Source organism: Numida meleagris, chromosome 1 (genome assembly GCF_002078875.1).
Source record: "Numida meleagris isolate 19003 breed g44 Domestic line chromosome 1, NumMel1.0, whole genome shotgun sequence".
Lineage (NCBI taxonomy): Eukaryota > Metazoa > Chordata > Aves > Galliformes > Numididae > Numida > Numida meleagris.
The window spans coordinates 164388337-164402135 of record NC_034409.1 but is presented as its reverse complement, the minus strand read 5'-3'; the positions used below and the strand labels follow the sequence as shown (position 1 = coordinate 164402135).

At 40.8% G+C, this 13799-nt stretch overlaps 1 protein-coding gene across 1 annotated transcript; it reads left to right on the top strand.

The window, feature by feature from the left end:
- LOC110387739 (snaclec bitiscetin subunit beta-like) lies at positions 4700-13057 on the top strand. Its single transcript, XM_021376303.1, has 6 exons — positions 4700-4923; positions 7195-7286; positions 8947-9161; positions 10801-10932; positions 11929-12064; positions 12338-13057. Exons 2-6 carry the CDS (start codon positions 7223-7225, stop codon positions 12418-12420), a joined length of 630 nt encoding a protein of 209 aa, XP_021231978.1. The 5' UTR covers positions 4700-4923; positions 7195-7222; the 3' UTR covers positions 12421-13057.

Genomic DNA, 13799 nt, shown 5'->3' with positions numbered 1-13799 from the left:
TTATAAATGCTCTATAAGTCTTGAACACCGAGCACAGACAGCAAAGATGGAAAACGAGGAGGAGATTGAATTATGCCAATAAAACCCTCCAGCTCGAAAACCCCAAGGAATGTATAGAAATTGCTTGGAGTCAGAAATGAGTTAATTAAAAGGTATACCAGAAGTAATGAGCTAAGATAATGAAGGGGTGAGTTTGTCTCATTTTTTTGCATCTGAAAAAAAAAGGGCAAGTAAATGGAGGAGGAAAAGAGGACATTTAGAAGGGGCGGGGATCAGCCTGTATCTACTCCAGTCTAGTAGCAAAGCCCTGCTAGACCTGAGGATTCACAATGACACCAAGTACTCACTGGAGGTCTTCCTGACTACATCCACTACTTGGACAAAGACCAAAAAGTACACAATCCTCCTGTCTCCTCTGCATTCAAAGCTTCTCTTCCATCTTCTGCTCTTTCTCTCAGTCTCACACTCAAATTTTCAGCTGAGTTGAGACCACTGGCTCTGCAGCCAATAGGCTGAGAAGTTATGAGCCAACCAAAGAAAGGCAGTTTTGCCCAGACTGGGAAAAAGAGAGAGAAAGAGAGCTGACCAGGCCACATAGTTAACTAGGGAAGTGAGCCAGTGACCAGAATGATAGCTGTTGCTGTTTGACCTGCCAGCCCAAAGCATCCATCTGTGACTGACCATCTGTGTTTGATCCTGAAAAAACAGAGCACTTTATTTTCCTCAGATCTGTTGTTCTTTCTCCCCCTCTTCCCTTTATGTCTGCCTATGACTGGCCACAAGCAGGGAAAGCAGCATCTCAGAAGTAATAGTGGCCTCTTGTTTGATGATGCTGTTTGACCAGGTGGAGATATCCATCCACCAGCATGCAGGGCTGCACAGGATTACTACATAGAATCATAGAATCATAGAATCATAGAATGGCTTAGGTTGGAATTGACCTCAAAGATCACCGAGCTCCAACCCCCTGCTGTGGCAGAGCTGCCACCCACTAGATCAAGCTGCACAGGTCCCATCCAACCTGACCTTGAACACCTCCAGGGATGAAGAGTAGCTCAGTAGGTTTGACTACCAAAAGTGTTCAGCCTACAACCCAGGGCAAACTAATTTTGTTGTGAAGTGTATTGCGCCTCATTATTATTTTTTATTTGCTGTAATCGAGTCATCATATGCCTGAACTTTTGAAAGACTTCCTTACTGTGGCTGACTGATGGTAGTCAAGGATGATACAGCCCCTGGGACTGACACCCCAAGTCAGTCATGTTTGTCTAATGTCAAGTAGCAGCAGGGTCCTAAGAACAGCCTAACAATTTTCATCTCATTTACTTTCTCATAATCAACACAAGGGTCATGTACATGGTCAAAAAGAAAAGATCAGCTCTATTTCACAGCTTGAAGTAAAAACTGATAGGGATGGAAGGAGGGGGGAAAACACTGTTTGAGAAAAAAAGGTGGTGAAATGCCTGCTCCTCCCTAAAAGGAGGTGGAGAAGAGAACAGGACCATATACACCAGGAACAGAGAGCATCTGAGAAGAACAAAGACTAGCTAAAACTAGCACTGTGAAAATACTTTATCCTAGGAGTTACAGACTGGAACCCCTTAAAAACCACCACAGGACAGACTCAGTTCCTAATTCCTTTTGATTCTTTTCTTTTGTGGTACAGAGTTGAAAAGAATTATAGTTTACATCCTTATTTTCCATGGAGGAAGCTTACAGCAGTTTTCAGAGAATACACTAATCTCAGTCCAACTGAGGAAGATCCTGTCATCCTTATTTACTTATACTACCTTCCCCATAGGGAATTGAAGTATGGGGAAGCACCAGCTCCTTATAACTGCATCTGGCAGGGCATATTATCAGGATGTGGCAGGACATAGTGCAAATACAGTAAGAGATGACAGAAAGGTCTCTGAGGGGAAAGATAGCTTTCTTACTCGAACAAACAGACAAAGCTGCTTGCTTTGAGCTTTGGACCATCAAAATCTGACGTTTTAAATTGTATTAAACCATCTTGTTTGGAAACAAGAAGGGTAACATGGACGTAGAGGTCACTGCTGAAAAGAGCAGGAAGCTGCATTCTGAGAAGAAATATAAAGAAATGGGAAGCCACAGAAGGCTGGAAAGGCAGAGAAGAAAGCTGGGTCCATTTAATTGAGGCTATCCTACCTGATTTCAGCCCAGTGTGCATCCAAAGCTCCTTGTAACACTTATATCAAATACTGCTCACAGAGAAAAACTCTGATGAGTGTTTCTCCCCTGTTTCTTTTTAGTAAAACTCCTGCTAATGAGACATTACTGCTTAAAGCACAAAGCCTGCTGTGTTTGACTACACAGCCACTGGAGTTGGTAGCATTAAATTCACAGTGCTGTGCTTTGAGTTACCTTGCAGAATGAAAGACTACATATATAAAACAAACTCTATTCATTTTTGACTCACCCTTCACTTTTCCACAGGAGATAGTATTAATATTAAATTCCACTTCTCCCCAGGAACAGTATCATTTCCATTCTGTTGTCAAATATCCTAGCAACACAGGAGTAGGGGGAAAGAGAAGGGGAGCAGGGGGAGATAGAAAGTGTGACAGAGAGCTCTAGAAACTGATGCAAGTGTTTTGCACAACCATGGCCATTGCCCTGCTTTTTTGGATGACCACATCTTTGCTGTTTTGCAATGCAACTGACTGCTCTGACTCTCCCAGTGAAATTCCTGCCCAGCCTTCAAAAACTATTCATGGGGCTGTTGAAAGCTAGTCTGCTGATGAGTAGCATCGTGCATCCTAACATCAGGCAGTGGTTTTGGGAAGCAGAACATGCCCATGCTATGAGAACCAGACAGCAAACAGATATCTTCATGAAGGCAGAAAGAATCCATCTAAATCCTATGAAAATTCTTTGTAATTCAAGCAAAACAGCTTCAGCTGTGCTGCTAAATAGAGGGGAGAAGTTTCAGATAAGTCTTAATGCAATGGAATTTCAATGTCTAACTGGCTTTCATCGGTTGTTGTAGGCTGCAAAGTCTGCTGAAGATCTGGAAAATCTAAAAAACACATTTTTAGGTGTGACTCTTGAATTCCTGTAACCTTGGACTAGATGACATCTAAGAGTCCCTTCCAACTCAAAAGAGTCTATGATTCTGTACAAATTTAGCACAAATATATTAGCAAATGAACAAACAAGACACTACCTTTCCAATAAGTAAGATATTCATAGAAGACAAATGTTAAATTCACAACCCGAAACCTTATTACTGAGAATTTCCTTGAGTTGAGAGAACGGCATATAAAGCATGGCTTACATATCTGCACGAACATTTGGAATACAGCTGTTCACAAAGAGCCAACAAGCCAAGGACTATTTGTCAAAAAAATGCAGCAAATAGTACAAGGTAATGAATGTTCGGGGGATGATCACAGTTAATTCACAGATTATTCAAGGACAAAACAAAAAGGTGATGAAATGTATCAGTACTTGTAGGAGTCATGCATACAGCTGTAGCAAAGAGTCTTGTTTTTCAGAAGTAACTTCTTTTACAAATATTTTATGGAGAGAGTGGGTACAAAGATCTGGTCGCTTATTTCCTCTTGTACTGTAGGATTAGCACAACAATCCTCATCCACAGCTGCCCATCACCAAAGACAGCAAATACATATTGCATTGTATTACTAGCAAGATGAAGCAGCTGTCTGAAGTCAAGTGCAGTTTTGCAGTCAGTACATAAAGAAGTTCACCAAGAAAGTGTTTCCTGATGTGTTTTTAGATCTCATTCTCTTGCACTGTCTGTAAGATATGCCTATCGTGCTGGGTGGTGAGCCTGAGTGGGCTTCCAAAAGATCAATCCAAGAAGTTGCTGGGCTCTTGGACCTTCGTGTTTGTGGAGCAAACTCATGAAAACCAGCCACACCACTCATCCTAAGAAAGACCTGGATTCCAGCCTGTTTTGTCTCCAAAAAGTGTGTCCTCATCAAAATATATCCCACATCTGACAAAGAGTAAAGAATAATTTTAAGGAATGGATTTTTCTGGGCCTAGCGGTGGTAGGCCTGTATTTGTATAGAGGAAGAATGGAGGTCATTTCAACCTCTTTACTAAATATTTGGATGTTATGTAAGTGCATCAGTGCAAATGTGTACTATGCGTCACGGCTTTTTTTTCAGGCACTAGGGAAGATATTTGTTGTACATGAGGATGTTTGAACAGGATTTAAGAAATGGGCAGGAGCCTATGTAAATTTAATAGAGCTTGAAAAGCTTCTCAGCATTGTCCCATAAAACATTGTTTCACCAGCAGAACTCAATACTGGCCTTATGTAAAAATATTCCCGCAGGGATAGTTTATGCAAAGTCCCCGTTAGGTATTGCCCTGCAGCCAACACAGGGATGAACAGGCACCTACTCACAACAGAGCACAAACAGAGCACACGCACACAATTGTTTAAGTGATACCTCCATTCACATGCCTGTCTAGCCACAAAAACCTTGTTTATATACTGGCTGATGATGCCAGGGTGATCGGGTTTTGTCCGGTATTTCCATAGAAGCCTCTCAGCCCCTCACTGAGTGGGGCACAGCCCCACTGCCTCTGGTGCTGAGACAGGGATTTGCCCTGAGGGCCCATGTGACTTCTCACTTAATTGTCCAGATTAAGGGTGTGTTTCAGATTAAGGCCCTAATACACACAGACATTTCAATCCATGTACACAAAGTATGGCAAGAAGCAGATCCCACCCGCCTATGTTTGAGGGAAAACACTCCCACAGCAAAAGCTGTCAGGGATAATACTGGAGGTGGTTTCATTTACCAGAACAAAGAACCATGCTAGCAAAAACTGGCATAATATAAATACCTCAAGGATAAAGATTTCTTCCCTAGAGAGAAGAGGAGGAAGAAATTAAAGGGAAGAAGAACACACATCCATAAACTGGTATCTACCTCTTCTTTTAACGATTTTTTCTTAGAACCATCGCAGCTTATTAGCAAAGGTGGTGGTGTTAGCAAAGGTGGTGGGTTTTAATACTCATTTAACATTTTTAATATCTCTGCATAGCTGTTATCCACCTTTATGTCTGTGTATGTATGCTCATGTAAGTTGCAATTATACATGCGTGTTCATAAGAGTGTGTACGTTATATGAAAACATGCATACACACCCGCCACTTTCTGTTCTACAGAGGTATCACTTTCATTTGTTATCTATTCCTTACACCTTCTTTATCTCTCTAGCAGTACAAATGTAACTTTTCCATGCAATAGGTGTGATTTCAATTTCACAATAGGTGTGCTTTCAACCTTCTTTACTCAACTGTCAATCCAGAGCCACCACAACAACTGAAATGAAATCACTCTAGGGTTTTTTTGTAGCAGAGTGAAGGTCAAAATAGGTGCAAACTGGGACTATCTTTGATTTGTCGTATGTGGGAGTTACTAACCAAGTGATTTCTGTTAACTCAATCTGAGGTCCATCAAAATCTCTCAATTTCTCATAGAAGTGGCATTTCAGGTCTATTCTTCTTCTTGTCTGTAATACTGGATGAATGAAGTTCAACCTTCTGCTGCTGCTTTCAGCCCTGCATCACTTTTGTCCTTCTTTGTTGCATCCTTACTTGTATGCATTGCAGTAGCTCTGGAGGTGTTCTTTTAATTCTGCCAAAGCAACTGTGTGTCACCTTCCCAACAAGTCATCCCTGACAAATGCCAGGGCTGTTTCACTTTCTGTTTGTTCTCCTACATTCTGTTCATACTCTTCAGAGCTGATTTACTAAAACTAGAAATGTGAAAAGTGGTTAAAAAAAAGGAGATAAGAGGGATAATTAACTCTTCATGTGTGCACTAAAGCAAATGAGAAACAGGACAATTTAGAAAGAGAAAATCTATGCTGAAAAATGGGGAGAAAATCTAACAAAAAATGAAGTTTTGATTGGTGAGCTGAACAGCATCCTAAAGTGATGTGGAGGTAATGACTTTTCCATAAATGATGTAAGCAAAGGAGCAGGAAATGCATTACCAGAGTAGGCAGAAAGAAGCAAGGACAAGGTGGATTGAGAGGGAGCACTTCAAACAGGAAGAAAAGGAGTAAGAATCATGAAATCACAGAATCATAGAACAGTTTGGGTCAGAAAGGACCTTAAAGCCTGTCCAGTTTCAACTCCCCTGCTGTAGGCATATAGGCAGGGTTGCCACCCACCAGCTCAGGCTGCTAGGGCCTCCCACAACTCCTCTGGGCAGTCTGTTCCAATGGCTCACCATCCTCTGAGTAAAAAATTTTCTCCTAGTATCTAATCTAAATCTTCTCTCTTTTAGTTTAAAATGATTCCCCCTTATCCTGTCACTATCAGAACATGAAAAAAGTCAATCTCTTTCCTGATTATAAACTCCTTTTAAATACTGAAAGGCTTCAATGAGGTTTCCCCAAAACCTTCTCTTCTCCAGGCTGAACAGTCTCATCTTTCTCACTCATACGAAAGATGCTTCCGTCTATTTGTCATCACTGTGGCTCTTTACTGGACTCACTCCACTACGCCCATGTTTATCTTGTACTGGATAGCCCAGCACTAGAACTAAACAGAGGAGAATTATTACTTCCCTTGACCTGCTGGCTATCTTTTTTCTCATGCAACCCAGGAGGCTACCGTCCTTTGTTTTCAGGGCACATGGCTGGCTCATGGTCAGCTTGTTGTCCACCAGGTCCTTCTTTGCAGAGCTGCTTTCCGGTTAGTTGGCTCACAGCCTGTACTGGTGCCTGGGGTTAGTTCTCACCAGAGGCAAGATCTGCCATTTGCATTGCTGAACTCCATGAGGTTCCTGTTTACCCATTTCTCCAGCCTGTTGAGATCTCTCTGAAAGGCAGCACAACCATCTGGCATGCCAACTACTCCTCCTAGTTTTACATCATCTGTGAAGTTGCAGATGGTACACTGTGTCCCATCACAGAGGACATTAACAAAGATCTTAGCCAGTATTGGCAGCAGTATTGACCCCAGGGACATGCACTGCAGGTCTCTTGCCTCCAGCTGAACTTTTTGTCACTGACCACAATGCATCAGGCCCTGCATTTCTCAGTCCACCTCATGTGCATGCTCTACCCAGTGCAGTGAAATACACTGCTACAGGTCTCTTTCATGGGGTGGCAGATTTTCCCATTCCCACCTTCCACCAGTGTTTAAGTACCACACTGATCACCTTCTGCTCTTTACAGGTCACAGGCAGCAGCACCACCAGGTCTCATGACAATGACCTATCTGTTTCTTTTTCTCCTTTTTGGAACCCTGGCTCTCTCCGGCTCAGAAGGTGAGTTTAACATGATTCAGCTGTATGTCTGATGCTGTACATATATATATACATAAAATCTGTCTCCTTGCTTCAACTTTTTGCCTCTGCTGCCAGAACAGGCTTACTTCACAGTCATTAAGGCTGAAGATCTGAGGTATTTTTCTAAATGCAAAATGAGTTTAATGTCATCTCGACCTTTTCAGAAACGTACTGAGGAAGAAACAAAGGTTAGAGACACTATGCATGAGACCACAGTGCAAGCTTCTCTCTTGAAAAGCTCTGCAAGCTGTCATTAGCTCCTGTGATTTATCTGTCCAAACCAGGTCCTGTGGTTTATCTGACCCTCTCTCTCTCAAAACCGTAAGACAAGCTCTTCCCATGGCAGTGACTCCCTGCACAGGGATGGGTTACTTTGCAGGTCACAGAGAATGCCAAGAGAAGGCAGAGACTTCCCCTGTGTGTTGCTTAAGTTCCACATAAGGAGCAATGTATGACTGCCAGCCAAGTCAGAGACAATCGTGCAATCACCTTGGCTTGGCCTTGGTCATGGACGCATGACACTGTATCAGGGCAGAAGACATGCTCACTGTTTTGTGCCCTGCTCTGTCTTAGAGGAGAAAGACTGAAACATCCTAGATATTCCTGTTGAGAAGTCATGAGCAGCACCATAGCCAACTGCACTGCCTGCGGTGGCCTGAGATCCAAAACCACTCAGAGAGTGTTGAAACCGTAATGCTGTGAATCTTCTTTTAGGAAGCAGAAAAGAGGGTATGGGAGGGAAATATTTATCATACCTTCTTCCTCCTTTTTTTTTTTTTTTTTTTCGGTCTGGACTAGTGCCAAGCGCATCTATCCAGAGAGAGGGGAAATGTGGTTTCCACAAGATGAAACTTTGAATGGATACAAGTAGTTTCTAAGGAGACCTGCTCTATAATTGTAGAGGAAATTACAAGCTGAATCATCTGTGGTTTGGGGAGAGAAATCAATGATATTTTCTAAGTTGAACCCAACTCTGCTGACTACTTACCAATAAGGAAACTGGAAAGAAATCAATTCCAAGAACTTTCAGCAAAATCCATCTTAATTCAGGTCTGACAGATATATTTTGTTCTCCTCTAAAGCAATGTGATGCACCAGCCTGAAATCCCTATTACTTTTGTAGAGAGAGGCTCTCCCCAGCAAAGAGAGACTAATACGCTACATTTCAAGCCAGTCAAACCACACGCTGATGACTCTTTGGAATGCACAGAGTCTTGCACACCTTTCAGAGCTGGCCTGCTGAACCTGCTGCTGTATCTCCAGGGGACAGATCCACAAATGTGATGCATTGAGCCACACATTGAAATAGATTGCTGAAGTACTGCTGCACCCACTGGACCCTGTAATGACAGCAGCAAGTTAATTCTGCTTATAACCTAAATGGCAGCTGAATCCTAAATCAATGCTCTTCATATACTGATATTTTACATTTCTTGTTAAAAGAAAAAAGAAAAAAGGAAATAAGGAAGAAAACAAAGTCTCTGCATGCCTTTCATTTTGTAGTTTCACTTTACTGAATGTCCCTACGAAATGTTGAACTCAGCTTAGCTGATTCAAGAGACTATAGGGAAATAATACTTTATTTTCTGGACAGATGAGTGAGATTTCTGTTTTTGAGTTTATTCTGTGTTTCTTTCAGGTGCTGGCAACTCCACAGCCAAGCATCGCTATGCTCGGTTCTTGTTTGATGTTTTTGACAGACCTAAGCCTGAATATAACATAATTCCTAACCCACCTCAACAAGACTCATCTGCAAAACAGATCTGTCGAAGTCGGTGCCAGAAGGGCTGGATTAGTTACAAAGGCCACTGTTATATGTTTGTTCAAGAGAGAATGACATGGATGGAAGCTGAGGTACTGGGCTGCTCAAAACAGGAGTGTTTATCATTTCTTCTCTGCTTCCCACAGTTATCTTTCTTGTACCTAACTCTTTTTTCCTCCCTTTCTGCTGCTTACGTCATGTACCAGTGTTGACCAAAAGTACCTGATATTCATCTCAGTGCTCCTGATGAGATTAGTTGTACTCTGCTTCACAAAATAACATACTCCTACAATTAACTACTTCCTGCTTGGAACTTAGACTTTCTGGACTTGCTGTATCTCATCTTTTCCTGTATCCCTTTTGAGTTTTTTGAGCTTGGGGTCTATTTTCCTCATGCTCTAAAATGAAGTATTTATAATCATAGAATCATTAAGGTTGGAAAAGACCTAATATCATCTAGTCCAGCCATCCACCTACCACCAATACTGCCCACTAAACTATGTCCCTCAGATCCATACTTACACATTTCTTGAAGACCTCCAGGGATGGTGACTCCACCAATACCCTGGTATTGGTGAAGTTGAGGGGAATTACTTACTTCACTACACTAGTGAAGAGAAATCAAGGGGATTCTTGGGGATCCTTGATTGTAAGAGGACACTGAACTGATGGGTTATAGTTGAGATGTTTCTCCCTCTGCTTCTCTTGTAGCACACAGCATCATCCCTAATGGGTTTGGCCTTTGACTGTGATTCATCAAATCTTTTGTGAGCAGTGAACCCTTTTTCCACCTTGTGATACTTCCTAAAAGACATTCTGACTTCATTCTGCTACCTGCACAGATGAAATCAAGTGTGCCCTATAATTTGAAGCCCTGCACCTGATACTTTCTGTATCTTTCAAGAGTAGAACAATCATTTCCATAAAAGTTTACCTTGTCATGCTGTATTCCTCATAAGCCCTGTCTACAAGAGTGCATGAGATTTAAATGCCTCGGGGTGAAGAAAAGAGTTTTCCCCCGAGCCTAAACACCAGCTACAGTGCTCTTGATTCAAGGCACAGAGAAAAGTATCCTTCTTTATCAAATGCAAATCAAGCTCTTTGAGTTGAGTTTAGAGAAACTCCTGAGTGGAGCAGTGTTTCAGTCTACTCTATTTCCTATCTGGCTGGGGACACGAAGAAGAAACATTGTAAACAGTATCCATTTGGACCAGCTATTCTGAAATTTCCATTTCTTCTCATCAGTCTCTTTGCATTTATTTTCATTGTGCAGTGCATTTTGCCTGAGTTTAGCTATCAAAAATATGGAAGTACCTATGCTGTGTTGCTCAGTATATTCTGTCCAGTGACAGCCATTTCATCCTACCTCCCTTCAGTTTCTTTCTTGCAGTTTGGAAATACCTCCTAATTTCCACTGACTGTACAGAAAGCCCATACAACTGGTTGCACTATAGACGCTACTCACTTGGATCCCATTGCTCAGTTCTTTACTTTTACTGAGCATCACTTCTCTCTGTTCTTCCCTTTTTCTATTTTTGATTTCTCATTATTTGAAACTGCAAACTTTCAGTGGATTTCCCTGTCACTTCACATTTCCACTCCTCTTAGATTTCCCTTTCTTGGACTTTCTCTTATTACCTGTCCCTTTCCATTCCCTAATCATTCATTTGACATTTTTTCTTTGCCCACTTCTTATTATAATTCCCATGTTTAACTCTCTCTACTGTACAGAAAATGTGTTCGGCTAAAAGTGCAGGAGGTCACCTAACCAGCATTACCAGTGCAGAACAGAATGAATTCCTTCATAAACTTTCTCAGGGACAAAAGGTTGCCCAGTTCTGGACAGGAGGAACTTACCAAAAGGCAAGTATGCCAGGACCAGAAATGAAAATGAACATCAGTCCAAACAACTTCAGGACTCAACTGATAAAATAAATCTATTATAAAAAAATGTTCTTGTTTTCAAGTGAAGATCTTCCCTTTGTTGCCATAGAAAATATTTTCAGTCTCATCAAAACTAAAAGAAGTATTAAATACTCATGTTATATTCTTTCAATGATTTCGGAGGATGGGAAAAGATAGGAATTGGAGGGAAAAAAAACGTTGAAGGGATAAACTCTCATTAACATCATATTCCAATTAAATTCCATCTGAAGAAGGAGAGCTGAGGTACAAATCTCAAAGAAGAGGATGGATGGTGGGTAATAATTTCTCTATTTAATCTCAGTTTAGCAGAATGTCAGGTCAGTAGGCTCGAATTGGTTCTATAAATGGATATATTCATTCAGATTCTCATAATGAATTTGTTCAGAGTATCCTCCCACCAGTATTCCAGCCAATGAATCTACCAGTGCTTTTGCCGAGATGATGAATTTAAAATTAGCATTTTAGAATGGTAAAAGCAAGTGAATTTTAGATTTGTAAGTGCCTGTTAGAAGTAGAAACTTGATTCTGTAAGTTTCAGCATGTAACAGGGTGCATGAGTGACGCTGCGTGTCCATCCTGAGTGTCTCAAAATCTGAATGTCACCTACCTGCAATGAATTACTCATGAGTGCTATTGTCTGTTCTGAATAACAAATATATTCAAGAAAATTACAATTTATTTGAGGACAATTCATGAACAGAGGATGAGGTGAAATTAATCTAATACGGAATTAAAAATGAATTATTCATGCTGTTCTACAGAACAGTAATATCCCCACAAGCAATAACTCTTTCGACACTCATATGGAGGAAAGTCCCCACTCAGTCCTTTTTCCATATCAGTAAATATATAACTGTACCAAACAACTTTCAGAATTTATCAGCAACCTGAAGTTCCCATTAGACTTCTGGAGTTTTTCTTTTTTGTCTGCAGGGTTCGTTGTTGAAATGGAGTGATGGATCTCTGATAACCTTTGTCCAGAGGCCTCTGACATCCATTTTCCATGCTGTTGGAGGACTAATTAACAGCCTGTTTAACATAAAACTTTGCCTGATGGTCAATATTGGAGGTAAGGAAAACCTGGGATGATTTATGATTCCTGTAGTTTACTTTGATCTTGAACTTCTGACATTTCAGTGGGATAACTCTTTCCAGGATAAGAAAGAGAAAACACCATCTTTCTAAAATGTTGTCCAAACCTGCAATGTATGCACTATGGAAACACAAATTATAAGAAAATTAGGTTTCCAGAGACTAAGCTGATGTTGAATGATTTCATGTCAGGAGTAAAACAGTTCTCTGTCACATCTGATTTTCCTTTGTGATCACCCTTTGCTTTCAGGAGGGGCTCAGTGGGACAGCTCCCCCTGCAGCCAGAGGCTACCATTCATCTGCACTTACACACCAAAACTGGTCCACCCTTAACCTATCACTGAACCACTGATGAAACCTGACTGGCTGCCACAGCATTTGGAATAGAGTTCACCTGAAATCCATTAGTGCAGAAAAATCTTTTGCATGGAAAAATCAAGGTCTTATACTAAAAAAGAAGAGGTATTATAGCAAGTGACATTTCTGTTCTGTTTGCATTATTGTGGTGATGTTCCTGTAGACTATCTTTAAAATGATCCTATAAAAATAAATTCTGATTTTATTTGAATGCTTGATGAAATCAGCGTACAATTTAGCTTTTCCACAGGGTGTTCAAGAATATTCATAAGAGCTCTTTAATTATTAAATAATTACCAATCATGCATTAAAACTTTATTTATTCCACCATTTGATCATGCCAAGTAATACATTTTAAATCCTAGATATTTTTCCTTTCTTAGTGTCAGATAGATCCAAGTAAAATAAATTGAATATTTTTAATATTTCAGTAGATAAATGGCTAATTCAAGAAACAGAAATAGCCATAAGATGAGGCCCAAATTACAGGGAAAAGTCATCAGTGTACCATTGGGCCCAGGAGGTGGTGCACCACTTTGCGAACTGTATAGGATGACACCTCGTTAAGTGAAACAAAACCTTGCCATCATGGTTAGAGTTTTCAGAGTTCTCAATATGATCTAACACTGCCTTTCCCAAAGGCAAATATTTTCACTTTCCTTTTCTTAGTTGTAAGTACCGTTATTGCTGTGGACTCCATCAGTTAGTTGCAAGCTTGTATTTTAAAATACTTTCCCTCACTAGCTGAAAATGTAAATGGAAAAAATTGGGCCAGAAATGCTTACTTGGCTCATTGAGTGATGGCAAATCTCCTCATCAGTTAGGAAGAATGAGAATAGTAGTCAAAAATTTATTTAACATTTCAGTCATCTCATTATCCTTGAAGAATAGTTACAGAGATAAAAACAGCAGCTTCTTTACTTGAGCATTCCCTCCCTATAAAGCTGGTGTCAGATTTACTCATGTAGAGTAAACTGAGGATGTGGACAAGACAGAAAAGAGAGTGCGCTAAGGGTTTCCTGGGGATTGGACAAACCTGCTGTTAGAGAAGTAAATGTCTAGCATGGGTGCACACCTAAAGTTCCTTTTTATCCCTAGCAGGGGACTGCAGATTCAATATCCGCAGAAACAGTCATGGAAAGGCTGAGAAAATATACATCTGTCTTACAAGGTCACCACACAGTGTGGCCCATGGTGTTCAGACAGTAAGGCAGTACAGGCCACAAGCCTGTTGTGCCATGGGAGGACAGGTCAGAAAGGTGGACTACGCTGCAGATATGCAGCTGTAGCAAAACAGAGGTCTATGTCACCTAGAAATTATAAATATATTAATCAGGATATAATTTTTACTAATT